The 14,149-nt window shown below is 65.7% G+C and overlaps 1 protein-coding gene across 1 annotated transcript; it reads left to right on the top strand.

Annotated features, from left to right (window-relative positions):
• Positions 1–1,090: 1,090 nt before the first annotated feature.
• On the top strand, positions 1,091–14,079 carry NECTIN4 (nectin cell adhesion molecule 4). Its single transcript, XM_063182995.1, has 9 exons — positions 1,091–1,139; positions 4,904–5,257; positions 6,031–6,321; positions 7,601–7,715; positions 9,224–9,387; positions 10,808–10,955; positions 11,641–11,719; positions 12,317–12,451; positions 13,378–14,079. The coding sequence occupies exons 1-9, from the start codon at positions 1,091–1,093 to the stop codon at positions 13,648–13,650; spliced, it is 1,608 nt and encodes a 535-aa protein (XP_063039065.1). The 3' UTR covers positions 13,651–14,079.
• The last annotated feature ends 70 nt before the right edge of the window (positions 14,080–14,149 follow it).

Below are 14,149 nucleotides of genomic sequence, written 5' to 3'. Positions count from 1 at the left end.
GGGGCACCGGGAGTACTGGGGGGTTGCTGAGAGCACTGGGAGGGAGCACTGGGAGGTGCATGGGGGGCACTGCCAGTACTGGGGGAGCCATGGAGGGCACTGGGAGCACTGGGGGCACTGGGAGGTCCATGAGGGGCACTGGGAGGGAACCCTGGCAGGTTACTGGGAGCACTGGGAGTGAGCACTGGGAGGTCCATGGAGGGCACTGCCAGCACTGGGGATGCCATGGAGGGCACTGGGAGCACTGGGGGCACTGGGAGGTCCATGAGGGGCACTGGGAGGGAGTACTGGGAGCACTGGGAGTACTGGGGGAGCCATGGAGGGCATTGGGAGGGGTCACCGGGAGTACTGGGGGGTTACTGGGAGCACTGGGAGGGAGCACTGGGAGGTCCATGGGGGGCACTGGGAGCACTGGGGGCACTGGGAGGTCCATGGAGGGCACTGGGAGGGAGCACCGGGAGTACTGGGGGGTTACTGGGAGCACTGGGAGGTCCATGGCGGGCACTGCCAGCACTGGGGGTACCATGGAGGGCACTGGGAGCACTGGGGGCACTGGGAGGTCCATGAGGGGCACTGGGAGGGGGCACTGCCAGCACTGGGGGAGCCATGGAGGGCACTGGGAGGGAACCCTGGCAGGTTACTGGGAGCGCTCCCGGCCCCGCCGGGTGTGGCCCCACCGCTCCCCCCGCGGCCATCGCCGCTTTAAGGCCGCGCCCTCGGCCCCGCCCCCGGCCGGACCTGCCGGACCGGTCCGACCCCGCCCGGCCCCGCCCCGCCAGGCCCCGCCCCCCGAGCCCCGCCCCGCCCCGCCCCTGCCCCGGTACCGTCCCGCAGCCGAGCAGCACCGGCCCCTCCGCCGCCACCGGCCCGGCTCGGCCCCGGTCCCGCCCGCTCCGGCCCGGCTCAGCCCGGAGCGCCTCGGTGCGTCCCGGTGCGTCCCGGTACTGCCCGGAGGGAGCCGCCGAGGCCGTGCCCGGTTGTCCCGGCGCTGTCCCGGCGGTGCCGGTGGGGCCCGCTCCGGTCCGGATGGTGCTGCCCGGGCCCCGAGCGGCGCCGTGAGCCCGGAGCGCTGCGCATGGAGCCCCGCGGGATGCCCGGGGCGCCCGTGCTCCTGCTCGGCTTCCTGCTCGCCGTCACCGGTAAGGGCCACGGGACACCGGCGCTGGCACCGGCGCCGGGATAAACACCGGGATAAAGCCGGGATAAAACCGGGATAAAACCGGGATAAAACCGGGGTAACCACCGGGAGCGGCTGCGAGGGGTCCCGGGAGCGGGAGCGCTTCCCACGTTTCTCCCCGACCGGCGCCGCGGCTCGGGGGTACCGGGGGCACCCCGGAGCTCCCGGAGGGGCCGGACCGGGACCGGGAGCGGGACTGGGATGGGGTGGGGGGGGAAGAACCGGGGATCCCGCGGAGCGGGGGTTGGGGTGAAACCGGGAGCGGCGGGGGCGCGCGCAGGTGTGCGCGCACACGCGTGTGTGCAGGTGCGCGCGTGTGTGTGTGCGTGTGTACGTGGGAGCGCTCGCGTGTGCACCTGCGGCCCCGCGTGTCCGTCTGTCCGTGCTTAGGGGATGATGATGATGATGATGATGATGATGGTGGTGGTGGTGGTGAAGGGGGGGAGCAGCGCCTCGGGCGCTTCACACGCGTGTGCGCGCACACCTGCGCGCGTGCCCGTGCGTGCGCACCTGCGCCTCTGCGTGGGCTCCGCTCCCCCCCCCCCCCTTCCCCGGGGCACGCGGACCCGTTTGGGGACACTCTGAGTGGAGCGGGGTGGGGGGGGGGACAAACCGTGGGAACCGGGATGGCCCCGGGGGGGTCCCTGCTCTGCCCCGCCCCCCCCCTTCCTCTGTGCCTCAGTTTCCCCTGGGGACGCGTGGGAACGGGCTGGGGACCACCCAAGGGTGCTGAGCCCTCCCGCCCCCCACGCGAGACCCGCACCCTATGGGGGGGTTCGGGGGGCTCCCCGTGCCTTGCGGGGGGCGTGGGGCGCACACGCGTGTGCAAGGCGTTCCCACGCGTGTGCAAGGCGTTCCCACGCTCGTGCGACCCCTTTTTTTTTGGGTTTTGGGATTGTGCGTGTGTGTGTGTGTGGGGGGGGGGGGTCTCTCCACTCGTGTCCCCCCCATCTCGGCCTGCGGGGACCGGGGGTGGCCCCGCACGTGCGCGCGCGTCCCCGTGGGAAAAAACCGCCCCGAGCGCCTCCCCCCCCCCCCCCAATCGGGGCTCGACCCCCGTGGGAAATTGGGAGACCCCCCGGGACCCCCCCCAACCCTCGGGACCCCCCGGGACCCCCCCACGGCCGCTGCCGGGGCCGGTTTTGGGCTCTTTCCCCCCCCCCATCCGCCGGCGGGGCGTGGGGGCAGCGGGGCCGGTTCTGCCGGTTCCCCGCGCCCGTTCCCACGCGCTCGGGCCCCGCTGGGTGGGGACGCCCCGAGGGGGGGGAACCTCCCCACGGAACCCCAGAACCGCCCCACGGCCGCGGGGACCCCCCCCAGACCCCTCACGGGACCCCCCAATCTCGTCCTGAGATCCCCGTTCGCTCTGCAGCGCGGCGGCGCTTGGGGAAACTGAGGCACGTGTGTGTGTGGGGGGGGGGGTTACGGGGTAATTAATGAAAGGGTTAATGAGTCTGGGGTCCTCGGGGGGTTTAGGGGGTGGGGGGCGTTTTGGGGAGCCCGCGGGGGGCTCGGCGGGGGCGGCACAGGGGGATCCGTCCCGGCCGGTTGGGCTGGACGGGCCGGCCCGGCCGCTTCTGGCGGCGGCGGCGGGGCGGGAACCGCCCCCCAAAACTGCGGACACGCCCCCAAAACTGCGGACACGCCCCCCAAAACTGCGGCCACGCCCACTGCCAAAAATGCACCCCCAAAAATGCACCCAACCCCCACCCCGAGGAGACCCCAAAATCCCGGGCCTCCAAGTCGAACCTAAAGGATCCCAATGAGCCCCAAATGCTGCGCCCCAAAACTGGGCCCCAAATCCTGCGCCTCAAATTCTCAACCACAACCCCGCACCCCAAATCTGCACCCCGAACCTTCTCCTCAAATCCCACACCCCGAATCTGCACCCCGAATCCTTCTCCTCAAATCCCACACCCCGAATCTGCACCCCGAATCCTTCTCCTCAAATCCCACACCCCGAATCTGCACCCCGAATCCTTCTCCTCAAATCCCACACCCCGAATCTGCACCCCAAATCCTGCACCCCAAACTCGAACCCAAAGGCTTCTAATGAGCCCCAAATCCCGCACCCCAAACTCTCAACTACAATCCTTCACCCCAAATCCTCCACTCCGTGTTCTACACCCCAAATTCTCAACCACAAACCCGCACCCCAAAACCTCAGCCAGTCCCCAAAACCGCACCCCAAATACCCTGATAGCCCCCCCAAATCTTGAACCTCCAAACTTGCACCCCACATCCTGTACCCCAAATTCTCAGGCGCAAACCTGCCAGTCCCCAAAACCTCACCCTAAATCTGCACCTCAAATCCCCTGATAGCCCCCTAAAACTTCTCCCCAAGTCTTAAACCCCAAAAGCTGCACCCCAAACACCCAACCAGCCCCCAGACCTGCACCCCCAAATCCTGCACCCCAAAACCCTAAGGCAATCCCCAGCACTCGGACCCCACATCTGGCACCTCAAATCTGCGCCCCAAACCCCAGCCAGGCCCTCAAGCTGAACCCCAAATCCCGCAGGTGTGCCCAGGTGTGCCCTGAGCCCTGTGCAGGTGTGCCCAGATGTGCTGCCACACACCTGGAGCCACCTGAAGTGCCCACAGGTGGTGGCACAAGGGACACGTGGCTGTCCCACAGCCCCCTGCGCCCCTGGGATCGCACCCGGTGCCCACGGGTGGTGGCACAGGGGACACGCTGAGGTCCCCACAGGTGGGGGCAGGTGGAGGTGCCACGTTATTCTGTGCCCCTGCACATCCCTGTGCCCGCTCGGTGCCACACCTGGTGACACAGGTGTCACCTCAGGTGCCACTGCCCTGTCCCAACAGACGGGGGCTGCGTGGAGGTGCCTGTACCCACAGACAGGTGTCACGCTCAGGTGTCCCAGGTGTCCCACGTGTCACTCAGGTGTCGCCCATGTCCCCGCAGGTGGTGGACACGTGGAGGTGCCTGTACCCACACTCAGGTGTCACAGGTGCCACACACAAGTGTCACACAGGTGTCCCCATGTCCCCACAGGTGGTGGCTATGTGGAGGTGCCTGTACCCACACTCAGGTGCCACACTCAGGTGTCCCAGGTGTCCCCCAGGTGTCACAGGTGTCCCCCTGTGTGTCCCAGAGGTGGCAGCCGCGTGGAGGTGCCTGTACCCACACTCAGGTGCCACACTCAGGTGTCACTCAGGTGTCCCCATGTGTCCCCACAGGTGGCAGCTGCGTGGAGGTGCCTGTACCCACACTCAGGTGTCACTCAGGTGCCACACTCAGGTGTCCCCCAGGTGTCACTCAGCTGTCCCCCCGTGTCCCCACAGGTGGCGGCCGCGTGGAGGTGCCTGTACCCACACTCAGGTGTCCCACTCAGGTGTCCCAGGTGTTCCCCAGGTGTCCCCCTGTGTGTCCCCACAGGTGGCAGCTGCGTGGAGGTGCCTGTACCCACACTCAGGTGCCACACTCAGGTGTCACTCAGCTGTCACTCAGCTGTCCCCCCGTGTCCCCACAGGTGGTGGCTGTGTGGTGATGCCTGTACCCACACTCAGGTGCCACACTCAGGTGTCACTCAGGTGTCACTCAGGTGTCCCCATGTGTCCCCACAGGTGGCAGCTGCATGGAGGTGCCTGTACCCACACTCAGGTGCCACACTCAGGTGTCACTCAGGTGTCACTCGGGTGCCACACTCAGGTGTCACTCAGGTGTCCCCCAGGTGTCACTCAGCTGTCCCCCCGTGTCCCCACAGGCGGCGGCCGCGTGGAGGTGCCGCGCAGCGTGACGGCCGTGCTGGGCCAGGACGTGGTGCTGCCGTGCCGGTACCGGGCGCAGGAGCAGGAGCAGGTGGTGCAGGTGACGTGGCTGAAGCGCGGCGGCGGCGCGGGCGCGGTGCCCGCCGAGGTGGCCGTGCTGAACCCGCAGCACGGCGAGCACGTGCAGGAGCCCTTCGTGGGCCGCGTGCTGCGCCACGGGCACGGCGACCTCGGCGACGGCGCCATCGTGCTGCGCAACGCCGTGCAGGGCGACGAGGGCGACTACGAGTGCCACCTGATCACCTTCCCCATGGGCAGCTTCGAGGGGCGCCTCACGCTCAGGGTGCTCGGTGAGCGAGGGAGCGGGGGGCACGGGGATGTGTGGGACACGAGGCGTATGTGGGACACGGGGGACGGGGGGAGTAGGGGTGACACGGGGGACATGGGGTACATGGGACAGGGGTGTGGGGCACAGGGGACATAGAGCAAGTGGCACATGGGGCAAGGGACTTGGGACACAGGGGCCATGGGGCACATGGGGCAGGGGGCATGTGGGACAGGGGATATGGAGCATGTAGGGCATGGGGGGCATATGGGACACAGGGGATATGGGGCACAGGGGACATGTGGGACACGGTATATGGGACAGGGATGTGGAGCACAGGGGATTGAGGGGGACGTAGGGGGGTGTTGGGGATGTGGGGGCACATTTGGGGACATGTGGCTTGACAGGGGACACGTGGGACAGAAGACACGTGGCACGCGGGGCATGTGGGATGTGTGGGGACACAGGGGATGTGGAGTATGGGGGGCACAGGGGATGTGGAGCATGTGGGACATTTGGAACATGAAGGGTATGGGAGGTGTAGAGGACATGGGGGACATGAGGGCATGGGACACATGGGGTGTGTGGGACCGGGGACATGGGGGACATGGGACATGGGGCACAGGGGACATGGGGCACATGGAGGGCAGAGGGGACACCATGGGCATGGACGATTTGAGGACTCTGGGTACACAGAAGGCACTGGGGACGCAACGGTGCCACGCAGACACCCCACACACCAATAACCCCCCCCAGACCACCACCACCGTGCCCCTAACCACCCCGTCCCCCCGCCAGTGCCACCGCTGCCCATCCTGAACCCGGGCCCGCCGCTGGAGGAGGGTCAGGGCCGGACGCTGGCGGCCTCGTGCACGGCCGAGGGCAGCCCGGTGCCGTCGGTGCGCTGGGAGACCGAGGTGCGCGGCACCAACGCCACGCGGCGCTCGGCCCACGCGCGCTCCGCCTCCGTCACCAGCGAGTTCTTCCTGGTGCCCGGGCGCAGCATGAACGGCAAGAGCCTCACCTGCGTGGTGGCACACCCCGGCCTGCGCCACGAGAAGAGGATCACGCACACGCTCAGCGTCGCCTGTGCGCCAGCGGGCAGTGATGGGGGCGCGGGGGGCGTTGGGGATGATGGGGGTGTTGGGGACATTGGGGGTGTGGAGAGCTCTGGGGACATGGAGGGTGTTGGGGGACATTGAGGGTGATGGGGGACATGGGGGGTGTTGGTAACACTGGGGGTGATGGGGAGTGTGGGAGGTATTTGGGACATGGGGGGGCATTGGGGACATGGGGGGTGTTGGGGATGTGGGGAGTGTCGAGGACATGGGGATTGACAGGGGACATGGAGGGTGTTGGGGATGTGGGAGGTGTTGGGGACATGGAGGGCATTGGGGACACGGGGGGATGTTGGGGACATGGGGAGTGTGGAGAGCTCTGGGGACATGGGGGACATTGGGGATGTGGAGAGTGTTGGGGACATGGAGGGTGTTGGGGACATTGAGGGTGATGGGTGGTGTGGGAGGTATTGGGGACATGGGGGACATTGGGGGACATGGCAGGGCGTTGGGGACATGGGGGTTGACAGGGGACACGGAGGGTGTTGGGGACATGGGGGACATTGGGGACATGGGGGACATTGGGGTTGACAGTAGACATTGGGGTATTGGAGACATGGAAGGTGTTGGGGACATGGAGGGCTTTGGGGACATGGAGGCTTTTGGAAACATGATGGGCATTGGGGACACGGGGGTTGACAGGGGACATGGAGTGTGTTGGGGACATGGGGGACATTGGAGACGAGGGGTCTGTGGAGGGCATTGGGGACATGGAGTGTGTTGGGGACATGGGGGACACTGGAGACACGGGGGCGTTGGGGACATGGAGGACACTGGGGACATGTGAGACATGGAGGGCTTTGGGGACACGATGGGCACTGGGGACATGGAGAGCCTTGAGGGACACGGAGGCCTTGGGGATATTGAGAGGTGTGGAGGACACTGGGGACACGGAGGGTGTTGGGGACATCCTGGGCACAGGGGACATGGAGGGTGAGGGTGGCACTGGGGACATGGGGGACATTGGGAACATGGAAATCACGGGGAGCACTGAGGGCTTTGGGGACACTGGGGGCACTGGGCAGGTGGAGGGTGTTGGGGACATGGGGCACACAGGTGGCATTGGGAGTGTGGGGACACAGGTGACACTGGGGGACGCTGGCACGGAGGACCTTGGGGACACGGAGGGTGGGACATTGGGCATGGGGAGGATGAGGGACACAGGGGGACACCGTGGCCATGGGGGGCACAGCGGGGCTGTGGGACCTTGTCCCCTGACTGTCCCCTGACTGTCCCCTGGGTGTCCCCAGACCTGTCGGACGCGTCGGTGCTGGGCCACACGGCCGAGTGGCAGGAGGGGATGGAGGGGGCGGCGCTGACCTGCCTGGGGGACGGCAACCCCCCCCCGACCTTCAACTGGACACGGTGAGGCCACTGTCCCCCCCTGTCCCCCCCTGTCCCCCCCTGTCCCCCCCTGTCACCTCCCCGTGGCCCCCTGCCATGTGTCCCCTCGCCCGTGTCACTGTCCCTGCCATGTCCGTGTCCCGTGGCCCTGCTGTGTCCCTGCTGCCTGTGTTGGTTCCTCCCTGTTCTTGCCCCTGTCCCCACGTGTCCCTGTTGTGTCACCCCTGTCCCTGCCACATCCTCTTGTACCTGCCATGTCCCTGTTGTGTCACCCTTGTCCCCCCTGTCCCTTCCATGTCCCCTGCTCCTGCCACATCCCCCTGCTGCAGTGCCACGTCCCTCCTGTCCCTGCCACATCCCCCAGTCCCTTCCATGTCCCCCTGTCCCTGCTGTGTCACCCCTGTCCCTGCCACATCCCTCTGTCCCTTTTCCATGTCCCCCTGTCCCTGTGCCACATCTCCCTAACTTCCACGTCCCTCTGTCCCTGCCCCGTCCCTCTGTCCCTGCCCCATCCCTCTGTCCCTGCCATGTCCCTCCTGTCCCTTCCGGGTCACCCCTGTCCCTGCTGTGTCACCCCTGTCCCTGCCACATCCCTCTGTCCCTTCCACGTCCCCCTGTCCCTGTGCCACATCCTCCTGTGCCACATCCCCCTGTCCCTGCCATGTCCCTGCTGTGTCACCCTGTCACATCCCCCTGTCCCTTCCACGTCCCTCAGTCTCTGCCACATCCCCTTGTCCTTGTGCCGTGTCCCCCTGTCCCACCTCGCCACCCCCATTGTGCCCCCGCCCGTGCCGTCCCGGTGCCGGTGCCGCCGTGGCTGGGCCTGGCAGGGCCTGGCAGTGCCGCGTGCCCGGGCAGGCCCGGCTGGGCGGCACCCGTGGGAACCGGCACGGCGGCTGTGATGGCACCGACGGCACCGCCCGGGGCTGTCACCGGGGGAGTCACCGGGATTGTCACTGGGAGGTGTCACCAGGGGGTGTCACCGAGGGGCTGTCACCGGGGGTGTCACCGGGATTGTCACTGGGAGGTGTCACCAGGGGGTGTCACCGAGGGGCTGTCACCAGGGGGTGTCACCGGGGCAGTGACCTAGGAATGTCACTGGGGGCTGTCACTGGAGTTGTCACCGGGAGATGCCACCGGGGCTGACACCGGCGACTGACACTGGGGTGGTCACCGAGGGTTGTCAGCGGGGCTGTCGAGGGGAGATGTCACCAGGGCTGTCACTGGGGTTGTCACCAGGAGGTGTCGCTGGGGGCAGTCACTGGTGTCTGCCACTAGGGGCGGTCACAGACGGTTGTCACCAGGAGGTGTCACCAGGAGATGTCACTGGGGTTGACACCAGGGTCTGACTCTGGGCTGATCACTGGGGGCTGTCACTGCAACTGTCACCGCGGCTGACGCTGGAGATTGTCACCGGGGCTGTCACCGGGGATTGTCACTGGGCCTGCCACTGGAAGATGTCACCGGGGCTGTCACCAGGACTGTCGTGGTGAGATGTCACCGTGGCTGACACCAGGCTGTCCCCGCAGGGTGGACGCGCCGCTGCCCGCGGGTGTCAGGGTCAAGGGGGACACGCTGCTGTTCCAGCGGCCGCTGGCCGTGGCCGACGCCGGTGACTACGTGTGCCGGGTGTCCAACCGGGTGGCCGCCAAGGAGGCCCGGGCCAACGTCAGCATCCGGGGACGCGCCACAGGTGGGGACAGGGACGGGGGGCACCTGGGTGGGCACGGCAGAAGGGAGAGTGTGGTGAGGGGAGTGCTGGGCTTGGTTGCTGCATCTGTCTGTATGTCTGTCCATCCATCCATCCATCCATCCATCCATCCATCCATCCATCCATCCATCCATCATCCATCCATCCATCCATCCATCATCCATTCATTCATTCATCCATCCATTCATCGACCCATCCCTCTGTCCACTCATCTGTCCATCCATTCATTCACTCATCCACCCACCCATCTGTCCATCTGTCCATCCACACACCCGTTCATTCACTCATCCATCTGTCTGTCCCTCCCACCCTGTGCCCATCCCACCAAGGTCCATCCCTCTTCCACGCCCGTCCACTCATCGTGTGCTCACCAAGCCCGGCTTTACTCACTGCCTGCTCACGCCCGCCCTGCCGTTCCCTCGCCCGCCCTTCCGTCCACTCATCCGTCCTTCTGTCTGCTCATCCGTCCTTCTGTCCACTCATCCATCCTTCTGTCCACTCCTCTGTCCTTCTGCCCACTCATCCATCCTTCTGCCCACTCATCCATCTTTCTGTCCACTCATCTGCCCTTCCGTCCACTCGCCCATCCGGTCATGCCTCCAGATTCCTGCTTATCCATCCATCTGTCCATCCATCCTTCTGTCCGTCCCTCTGACACCTCTCACTGTCCATCCCCACCCACTGGTCATGGGCTTGTCCATCTGTCCGTTTGTCCGTCCTCCCACCCCTGGACGTCCTTGTCAGTCCATCTGATCATGGACACCCCTCTATCCATCCATGGATGGACTTGTCCATCTGTCCATCCATCTGCCCGTCCATGGATTGTCCATCTGTCCCTCTGACACCTCTTGCTGTCCATCCTCACCCACTGGTCACCCACCCGCCCACCATCCCACATCATCTTTTGGGGGGTCCTCTGACCCCTTTCAGGTCTCCCCTAGTTTGGGGTGTCCCCTGACCCCTGGTTTGGGGGTCTCCCATGGTTTGGGTGCCCCCTGACCCTTGTGGCGTCTCCCCCAGTTTGGGGTGTCCCTCCTGGGGTGTCCCCCCTGGTTTGGGTGCCCCCTGACCCTTGTGGAGTGTCCCGCTGGTTCAGGGTGTCCCCTGTGGGGTGTCCCCCTTGATTTGGGATGTCCTCTGACCCCTGTGGGGTGTCCCCAGACCCTTGTGGGGTGTCCCCCTGGTTGAGGCTGTCCCCTTTGGGGTGTCCCCCTCATTTCGGGTGCCCCCTGGCCCTTGTGGGGTGTCCCCCTGTTTCGGGTGCCCCGTGACCCCTGCTTTGGGGTCTCCCCCTGATTTGGGATGTCCCCCGACCGCTGTGGGGTGTCCCCCTGGTTCGGGGTGTCCTCCGTGGGGTGTCCCCCCGTTTCGGGGCGCCCCTGACCCCTGTGGGCTCCCCCAGAGGACACGGTGCGCCGCGTGGACCTGGTGTCGGCCTCGGTGGTGGTGGTCGGGGTCATCGCCGCCGTCCTGCTCTGCGTCCTCGTCATCGTCGTGGTGGTCATGACCCTGTACCACAAACGCAAAACACAGCGCATCTCCGAGAAATAGTAAGGGAGGGGACATTGGGGGGCACTGGGGGACATGGGGGTACGGAGGGACACGGGGACACGGGGGGACAAGGAGGGACAGAGGGGACATGAGGAGACATGGGGGGCACAGGTACATGGAGGGACACGGATGGACATGAAGGGGCTTTGGGAGTCACAGGTGCACGGAAGGACATAGGGGACATGGAGGGGGACACGGGGGGGACACAGGTACATGGAGAGACATGGGGACACGGATGGACACTGGGGGACATGGGGGACAATGGGGGACATTGAGGAACACAGCTACATGGACAGACTTGGGGACATGGGGGGATATGGGGACATGGATGGACATGGAGGGACACAAGGGACATGGGGACATTGGGGGACAATGGGGGACATTGAGGAACACAGCTACATGGAGGGACTTGGGGACATGAGGGACATGGGGGACATGGGGGACAGGATGGACACAAGGACATGGAAGATGCAGGGGGACACATGGGGACACAGACGACACGATGGGGACATGGGATAGAGGATATGGCAGGACATGAGGGACACGGTGGGACAAGAGAGGACATGGGGCACACGAGGGACAGGGGTGACACGGGATGTGGGACATGGACATGGCCACGAGGGGACATTGGGGGACACCGGGGGATGACACGGGGCCGGTGCTGAGTGTCCCCCGTGTCCCCAGCGAGGAGGAGCTGACGCTGACCCGGGAAAATTCCATCCGGAGGCTCCACTCCAGCCACAGCAGCGACCCCCGGGCACAGGTGGGGACACGGAAACGGGGGGGACTTGGGGGGCCGGGGGTGGGGGGTGCAGGGCCGTGGGGTGCCCGAGGAAGGGGGATTGGGTTGGGCTGTGGGGTGTCCATGGGGTCAAACCACGCGGTGTCCATGGGGTGTCTGTGGGGTCTCCACGGGGTCAAACTGGGGGATGTCCATGGAGGATCCATGGGGTCAGGCTTTGGGGTGTCTGTGGGGTGTCCATGGGGTCAGACTTTGAGGTGTCCATGGAATGTCCATGGGGTGTCCATGGGGTCAGACTTTGAGGTGTCCATGGGGTCTCCATGGGGTCAAATTGGGGGATATCCATGGAGGATCCATGGAATGTCCATGGGGTGTCCATGGAATCAAACTGGGGGATGTCCATGGAGGATCCATGGGGTGTCCATGGCGTCAGGTTTTTGTAGTCTTCATGGGGTGTCCATGGAATGTCCATGGAGTGTCCATGGAATCAAACTATGGGGTGTCTGTGGAATGTCCGTGGAATGTCCATGGGGTGTCCATGGGGTCAGACTTTGGGGTGTCTGGGGGTGTCTGTGGGGTGTCCTTGGTGTGTCCTGGGCGCTGACCATCCCGTCCCAGCTGGAGGAGACGCTGCAGCTGCGCACGGAGAGTCGGCAGGGCAGCCTGAGGGGGGACAGCCTGCGAGGGGACAGCCTGAGGGGGGACAGCCTGAGAGGGGACAGTCTGCGTGGCACCAGCATCTGCTCCGCCATGGTGAGACACGGGGGACACCAGGGACACAGGGTCACCGTGTTCCTGGGGGTGTCCCTGTCCCCAGTGGCACCCATGTCCCCCACAGTGATGTCCGTGTCCCCATGGTGCCCCTGTCCTCATTGGTGTCCCTGTCCTTCCCCTTGTTCTGATCATGTCCCCATGGTGGCCATGTCCCCACTGGTCCCTGTGTCCCCATGGTGGCCATGGCCCTGGTGGCACCCATGTCCCCAGCAGTGTCTGTGTCCCCATCAGTGCCCATATCCCCATTGGTCCCCATGGTTCCAATGTCCCCACGGTGCCCATGTCCCCATTTGTCCCCATGTCCCCATTGGTGCCCTTGGTTCCAATGTCCCCATGGTTCCAATGGTGCCCGTGTCCCCATCAATGCCATGTCACCACGGTCCCCATGTCCCCACCTGTCTCATTGGTCCCCGCTGGTCCCTGTGTCCCCATTGGTCCCCATGTCTCCAGTGGTCCCTATGTCCCCATGGTGACCCTATCCCCATGTCACCCATGTCCCCACGGTCCCCATTGGTCCCCATATCCCAATTGTCCCCATTGCTCCCCATGTCTCCACTGATCTCATTGGTCCCCATTTGTCCCCATGTCCCCATGGACCCCACGTCTCCACAGAGCTCATGTCCCCGTTGGTCCCCATGTCCCCACTGATCCCCATGTCCTCACTGGTGTCATTGGTACCCATTTGTCCCCATGGTTCCAATGTCCCCTTTGGTCCCCATTGGTGCCCATATCCCAATTGTCCCCATGGGCCCCACGTCTCCACAGTGCCCATGTCCCCATTGGTCCCCATGTCCCCACTGGTCCCCATGTCCCCAGCAGTGCCCATGTCCCCATTGGTCCCCATGTCCCCACCGATCCCTGCCCCACACCCGGTGGCACCCCTGACGTGTCCCTTTTGTCCCCAGAGCGAGGAGCCCGAGGGCCGCAGCTACTCCACGCTCTCCACGGTGCGGGAGATCGAGACGCAGACCGACGTCCCCGTGGTTGTCCCCGCTGTCCCCGCGGTGCCGCCGGCGCCGGGCGGGAAGGAGCCCAAGGAGGAGGAAGAGGAGGGTGGGGGCGGCGGGGGGGACCCCATCAAGGCGGCCATGACGCACTTTGTGCAGGAGAACGGCATGCTGCAGGCCAAGCCCAGCTCCAACGGCATCTACATCAACGGCCGCGGCCACCTGGTGTGAGCCGGGCCCCGGGGGGACGCCTGGGGACACCTGGGGACACCTGGGGACAGCCAGCCCCCCTCGTGCCCGCCCGGCTCTGTCCCCACTGCTCCGGTCCCCGGGTGTCACCTCCCTGCTGGTGTGGGGTCAAGGATGGACTTCAGTCCCCCGGTGTCACCTCCCTGCTGGTGTGGGGACAAGGGCAGTGGCCCAGAACTGTCACCTCCCTGCTGGTGTGGGGTCAGGATGGACACTCTGGTCCTTGGTGTCACCTCCTTGCTGCTTTGGGGCTGAGGACAAGGATGGATTCTTGTCCCCAAGTGTCACCTCCCTGGCGTGGGGTCAAGGATGGACTTCAGTCCCCCGGCGTCACCTCCCTGTTGGTGTCACCTCCCTGCTGTGTCACCTCCCTGCTGGTGTGGGGACAAGGATGGACTCTGGTCCCCAAATGTCACCTCCCAATGGTGTGGGGTTGGGGACAAGGACAGTGTCACCTCCCTGCTGGTGTGGGGACAAGGAT

The sequence above is a fragment of the Melospiza melodia genome, unplaced genomic scaffold, assembly GCF_035770615.1.
Source record: "Melospiza melodia melodia isolate bMelMel2 unplaced genomic scaffold, bMelMel2.pri scaffold_342, whole genome shotgun sequence".
NCBI lineage: Eukaryota > Metazoa > Chordata > Aves > Passeriformes > Passerellidae > Melospiza > Melospiza melodia.
This window is presented reverse-complemented; position numbering and strand designations above follow the sequence as displayed.